This window comes from Aythya ferina, assembly GCF_964211825.1.
Source record: "Aythya ferina genome assembly, chromosome: 2".
Taxonomy (NCBI): domain Eukaryota; kingdom Metazoa; phylum Chordata; class Aves; order Anseriformes; family Anatidae; genus Aythya; species Aythya ferina.
In genome coordinates, this window is record NC_140297.1 from 160,839,850 (window position 1) to 160,845,849 (window position 6,000).

Below are 6,000 nucleotides of genomic sequence, written 5' to 3' on the forward strand. Positions count from 1 at the left end.
CAGCCCCGCACGGGCACCTCCTGCTTCTTCTTTTCCCACCCCGGCACCTCTACCAGAGGCTGCGGCCACGCAGCCCACCACCACCCGAGCCCAGATCCCCCCAGGTATCCCCCCCTGCACGGGCAGAGCCAGCACCCCCAGCCCTGGACTCACCTTGTCGTGCTGCCGCAGGTACTCGTCACAGGAGTGCAGGATCTCCTCCGGCTCCGACTCCCCCAGGTAGCACAAGGCGTTGTAGATCTGCTCCTGCACCAGCGGGTCCTTGTCTGTCGTGGCGTCCATCAGCGTCGTGGCGAGCCCTGAGCGAGACAGGCAAGCTGCAAAGTTTTGGCGTTCACCGAACGTCTCCTGGACATCGGGAGCTGCAAAAGAAGAGCTGCAGCCCCGGGTGTTTTCTTCCATCCTCCTGTTAGCCTCCCATTTATCCTCCCACAGCTAAACTGAGCTTCACCAGACCTTTCACTTCTCACCCCATGAGCAAAACCCTCCCTCGTGGGCTCTCCACCCGACACAACCCACCCGTAGCTGGCAGCTTCCCCACTCGACCTTCCCCTACACCCCGAGGGCTCCTGCACTCGTCTCCCAGGCCAGGCACCAAACAAGAGCCAAGTTCACTCGGCAGCGAGGACCCTCGCTGGAGCGGGGAGGGGAAGGGATTGATCACCCCGGAGGTTTCAGGACACGGCTGCACGCTCCAGGCGCTGTGCTCCACGAGCCTAATTGTTATTGTGGAGCAGGGCACTTCTCATTAGAGCCACTGGCAGAATAAGGCTAATTAGGAGAGGTGCACAGAGCCCGGGTCCCGCTGCCTGACGGCTCCCTCGTGCCTGGGGCAGACGGGGGAGCTCCCACGGGGCTGCCACCACACGTGGCACCGGGAGGTCACCGCTGTCCCCAACACCTCGTGCTGTCACACAACCCCTGCGCTCACACCCAGCCGTGCCCTAATTCAGGGGGAAAGCCCAAATCCCCCCCCCGTTTTGGGGCTGCCGAGGTTGCCCCCAGCCTCACGGGCACGTTCGAGCCGACGTGACCCAGCGCTGCTGCTTTGGGTAATCCCGTTCCCAGCCCTCCCCCGTGGGCTAATTAAGCCGGGAAGCTCGTTATTGCATCGCTAAAAGCGGGATTCAGCTCAGAGCCAGCCGGGATTCATTTCGGAAGCCCCCGGGTTTTACACCGAAAACAGCTCCGGCTTCTGCCACTCCCAGCCCGCAGCAGTTCCTAGGGCAGGGGAGCGGCTCCGTCCCGGTACCCCCGGGGGGGGCAGCACCGGGTGCAGGGGGGGGGACGGGACACCAGGAGGGGCTCAGCCCCCCGGGGATGCTCCCGGAGGGTCCGGGGCTGGGGGGGAGCAGCCCCCGGGGCCGTACTCACGCCTGATGCGGGACTCCATCATGCTGCGCGTCCTCAGCCCGGCCGGTGGCGGCGGGGGGCGGCTCCCGGTGGGCTCCGTGCCCGCGGCCCCTGCGGCTCCCGGCAGCCGCCGGCCCCGGCCCGGGGGGAGCGGGGGGCCCCCGGCCCGGCCTCTGCTTCCCAAACGCGGGCGGGCGGCGCGGCCCCCACGGCCATGGATGGGCCCCCAGGGAGGCCGGGGCTCGGCTCCTCCGCGCCCTGCCAACGGGAGAGGGGCGGGCGTCACGAGGGCGGGGCGGGGATCGCGACATGGGGATGGGTATCGCGACACGGGGACGCCGAGGTACCGGGATGGGAACCGCGGTAGGGGGTCGGGTATCGCGGCACGGGGAGGGGCGTGGGGATGGGCACCCCGCGACACCGGGATGGGTATCGCGACATGGGGACGGGCGCCGGGATGGGCATCGCGACACGGGGACCCCGCGATACCGGGATGGGCATCGCGGCAGTGGGTCGGGTATCGCGACGGGCACCGGGACACCGGGTCGGGCACCGCGACACCGGGACAGGAATCGCGACACAACGTCGGGCACCCCGCGATACCGGGACGGGCATCGCGACAGTGGGTTGGGTATCGCGACACCGCACCGGGCACCCCGCGAGCCCCCGGGACTGCCCCCCCCGCACCCAGCCACGGCACCGGGCCCCGCTGTGAGGTCCCGGGGGCTCGAGGGGCACCGGGGCAGGACCGGGACCGGGCCCCCCCTCACCGCCCACCCCCACCGGGTACCGGGTACCGGGCGCTGCCCCCCCCGACCCCCACCCGCCGAGGGAGACCCCCCCGAGGCTGCCCGGTCCCGGTCCCGGTCCCGGTCCCGGTCCCGGTCCCGGTCCCGGTCCCGGTCCCCCCCCTCCCGGTTCCCCCCCCCCCCCCTCACCGCCGCACCGGGCCCGGGTCGGGACCTGCCCGGGCCGCTCGGCCACCGGCGCCGCTTCCGGGTGCTTGGCCCCGCCCCTCCCTTTTAGGCCCCGCCCCCTCCCGCCCCGCACGTGACGGCCGCGGTCGCGTGGGAGCGGGGCGGGGCCGCGCACCTATCGGGGAGGGCGAAGCGCCCGGCCCCGCCCCTGAGGCGGTCACGTGGGAGGGAGGCGGGGACACGTGCGGGCGGGGCACGTGGCGCGGGGACGGAGGGGATGAGGATCGGGCCCGGTACCGAGAGAAGGGGGGGGGGCACGGCGGGATGGGGCCGGACACCGATTTATTGACCTTTTTCTTATACAGGGGGGCTGTGCCCAGCCCACAGCGCCCCAACGCCCCCTCCCCAGCAGCACGGGGCTGGGGGCTGCGCTCCTGGGGTGCCCCGGGGGGCTGCAGTCCTGGGGGGTCCTGTCCGCACGGGGGGCTGAGCACAGCGGCCCCGTCACCGCCACGGCTCCCGGTGCTGTTCCTGAGCCTCGTCCTGTTCCTGTGCCTTGTCCTGCTCCTGCTCCTTGCGCCGCTCCTCCCGCTCCCGCTGCCACCGCTCCTCCTCCTCCCGGTCCAGGCGCTGCAGCCGCTGCTCCACCTCCTCGGGGACGCTCACCTCCAGCAGGTTCTCCATCCCCGGGCCGGGCTCGTCCCCGATCAGCACCTTTTCCAAAAAAAGTCACGGAGGTGCCGCAGCCTGCGGGACCCCCACTGCCCTCCCCACGGCACCCCAGGACTGCCCGGCACCCCCTTCACCCAGGTGTGCTGCAGGTCCCCGTCCCCACCTGAATGAGCTTCTCGCAGGCGGCCAGCACCTCGGGCTCCCGCTCCCAGCCGTGCAGCTCCCGCAGCACCAGGTAGGTGCCCTTCTCCCTGACGGTGTGCCGGCCCGCCTTCGTGGCTGTGAGCTGCCGAGGGAACGAGGCCGAGGTGTGGGCAGGGAGCAGGCAGCGTGCAGGAGCTCGATGCCTCCACTCCACCGTCCTCAGCCCCACCGCGACGGGCACCCACCAGCATGATGGCTTCCAGCAGCATCTTGCGGATGTCGGGCTCTTCCTCCCGCTGCTTGTCCGGCGGCAGGTACTGCAGGTCCACGGGCAGCCCTGGGGGAGAAGCAGCCTCAGGGGGGTGCGGGGACGGCAGCCCCCCCACCCCCAAGCCCACCTCCCGCTCCGAGCCCCGCTCACTTTCCATCTCATCCTCGGGGAACTCCTCAGGGCCGGCGAGAGGCAGGAGCAGGAAGGGCAGGATGTCCACCTCGTCGCCCAGCAGCCACTCGTGGTGCTCTAGGAACAGGCAGGGGTTACGGGGCCAGCAGCCAGCGCAGGGAACCCAGCCCGGCCCCAGCAGCTCAGCCCCCAGCGGGACAGGGGTAGAATCAGAGGGGGAAAAGAACTTGAGGGCCAAGATACAGCTCAACAGAGAAAGGAAAGTATGAAAACGAAGCAGTGAAGGCACCCCGCAGCTCACTGATGCCCACCTGTCCCCAAGGGACAGCTCCCAGCCCATGGGGCTGCCCAAAGCCCAACTCAGCACTGCCAGGGCTGGGGCCCCTCAGCTCCTCTGGGCAGCCTGGGCCAGGGCCTCACTGCCCTACGTGTAAGATTTCCTCCTGATGTCTACTCTAACCGCGACTCTTTTAGTTTAAAGTCACCCACCCTGGCCTGTCACAGAGTGGCTTGGGTTAGAAGGGACCCTAAAGACCATTTGATTCCACCCCCGTTGTGGGCAGGGTGCCACCCCCTAGTCCACCCACAGCCCCACAAAGGGCTCCCCGGCTCTCCTGCAGCCCCCTTGGGCATGGACAGCCCACCAGGAGGTCCCCCAGACCCTTCTCCAGCCCATGCCCAGCACCCCCAGCCCTCAGCCAGCCCCACGGTGGAGCTGCTCCAGCCCTGGGACCCCTGTGTCCCCCTCCAGACCCCTCTGAGGGCTCCGTGTGCTGAAGCTGTGCTTTGTGGCTGCTCCTGAGGCCACCTCACTCCCTGCCACCCCCAGCAGCCGGGAGCTGCAGGCAGTGGCGGCACCAGACCGGTGGCAGCACCATGCTTGTGGCAGCACCGTGCCCGTGGCACCCTCACCGTGCTCGAAGCAGCAGTTGCGGAGCGCACCCACGATGCCGCGCCGGTGTCCGACCGAGTCCCGGTACTGCGTGAAGGGCAGCAGCCGCTGCACCGAGCACCTGCGGGGACACGGGGTCAGTAACCAGGCCCCACCGGGCCCCACCGGCCCTCACCGGGCCCCCGCTATCCCCCGCCGCACCGGGAGCGGTCCAGGAGCGCCGCACGCCCCTCGGGCACCTGGCTGAGGTTGCAGAGCAGCGGCCCCAGCTCCGGGGGCGGCCGGGGCTCGCCCAGCGCCCCGAGCAGCGGCTCCAGCCCTCGGCCGCTCTCCTCCAGGCCTCGCAGCACCCGGCGAGCCCCGAGTGGGTCCCGGCACAGGTTGGCGAGCGCCCCGCAGGCCGAGCCGGCCGGCAGCAGCCCCAGCAGCAACGGCAGCGCCGCCAGCAGCGGGCCCCGGGCCTGGGGCTCGGCCGCCACGTTGAGGAGGCAGCGCCCCGCCGCCGGGCACGGCCGGGGCCCCGCCGCCAGCTCCAGCAGCGCCGTCAGCACCGCGGGGTGAGCCGCCAGCAGCCGCCGGCCCTCGGCGGAGCCCGACAGCGACAGCGCCGCCTCCGCAGCCCCCGCCCGCGCCGCCGCCGCCCCCGGGCCCGGGCCCGCCTCAGGGCCCAGCAGCGCCGCCAGCTCCGCCAGCGCCTCCGCCATCCCCGCGCAAAATGGCGGCCGGGCGGAGCGGGGAGACGGGCGGGCCGCGCGGCCAATGAGGGAGCGGGGAGCGGGAGCGGCGCGGAGGGAGAGCCAATGGGAGGCGGAGGAGGAGGGGAGGGGGCGGGGAGGGAGGAGAGAGGGCTGCTGGGAGATGTAGTTCGGGGCACTGTGAGGGCACCGGGGGGGGCAGGGGATCGGGTCCCGGTGTGTCGGGATCCCGGCGCCCCCCGGCCGCGATCGTGGCCCCCGCGGGCCGGGAGACCCCACGGGGCCCGTCCCTGGCTGCTCCTGCGGGCACAAGGCCACCACGGCTCCTCCAGCCAACAGCACCCCGGGGTGCCCCAGCTGCCCCCGGCACCCCCCTGCCCACACCGTGCCCCGGGGGCTGCTCCCACCGCCCCCCCAATTCCTTCTGGTCCCAGTTCTCCCAGTGCCACTTTACTGGGAGGGGGGCTGCCCGCTGGGCACGGCTGAGGGCTGTGTAAGTGACCAGAAGGAAACCTCGCTTGGAGCCACTGACCACCCCCCGGTCACATTTTTGCTCTCCAGCTTCCAATTTCCCAAAAAAAAAAAAAAAAAAAAAAACCACAAAAGAGAGGAGACAAAAACCCTGGGCTGCCAGCCTGCTCCCCTCCTGCTCTGTCTCTGTCCCAATTCCCCAATTTTTTTCCCCACTATTACCCACCCGATTCGCTCCCCATCCCACGGAGGGGCAGAGCGCGCAGCTACACGCACTGGGCACCACAAGAGCTGATTCTCAACAACCCCTGGACTGTTCGGCCCTGTTCAGGTGCTGCGGGAGATAAGAACTGTGATAAGGTTACAGGAGGGCAGGGAGGGCAACGTGGGAAACTCAGCACAGCCCGACAGAGCCCAGCCAGCCCCCTGAGCACGGCCATGGGAAAGCGAAGA

The 6,000-nt window shown here is 70.5% G+C and overlaps 2 protein-coding genes across 6 annotated transcripts in view; both read right to left on the minus strand.

Annotated features, from left to right (window-relative positions):
* Positions 1-2,434, minus strand: part of MROH1 (maestro heat like repeat family member 1) — a 43,143-nt gene extending 40,709 nt beyond the window's left edge. For all 5 annotated transcript variants that reach the window (XM_084508564.1, XM_084508563.1, XM_084508565.1 and 2 more), the window contains exons 1-3: positions 2,292-2,434; positions 1,375-1,611; positions 154-299 (exon numbers count right to left, since the gene is read on the minus strand). In XM_084508564.1, coding sequence (XP_084364690.1) covers positions 154-299; positions 1,375-1,396 — 168 coding nt within the window. In that variant the 5' untranslated portion in view covers positions 1,397-1,611; positions 2,292-2,434. The remainder of the gene's footprint in view (positions 1-153; positions 300-1,374; positions 1,612-2,291) is intronic.
* Positions 2,435-2,595: 161 nt separating this feature from the next.
* HGH1 (HGH1 homolog) lies at positions 2,596-5,085 on the minus strand (the record flags this gene model as incomplete). Its single annotated transcript, XM_084508566.1, has 6 exons — positions 2,596-2,984; positions 3,106-3,228; positions 3,332-3,423; positions 3,508-3,606; positions 4,402-4,502; positions 4,583-5,085. The coding sequence occupies 6 exons, from the start codon at positions 5,083-5,085 to the stop codon at positions 2,775-2,777; spliced, it is 1,128 nt and encodes a 375-aa protein (XP_084364692.1). The 3' UTR covers positions 2,596-2,774.
* Between the last annotated feature and the right edge of the window lie 915 nt (positions 5,086-6,000).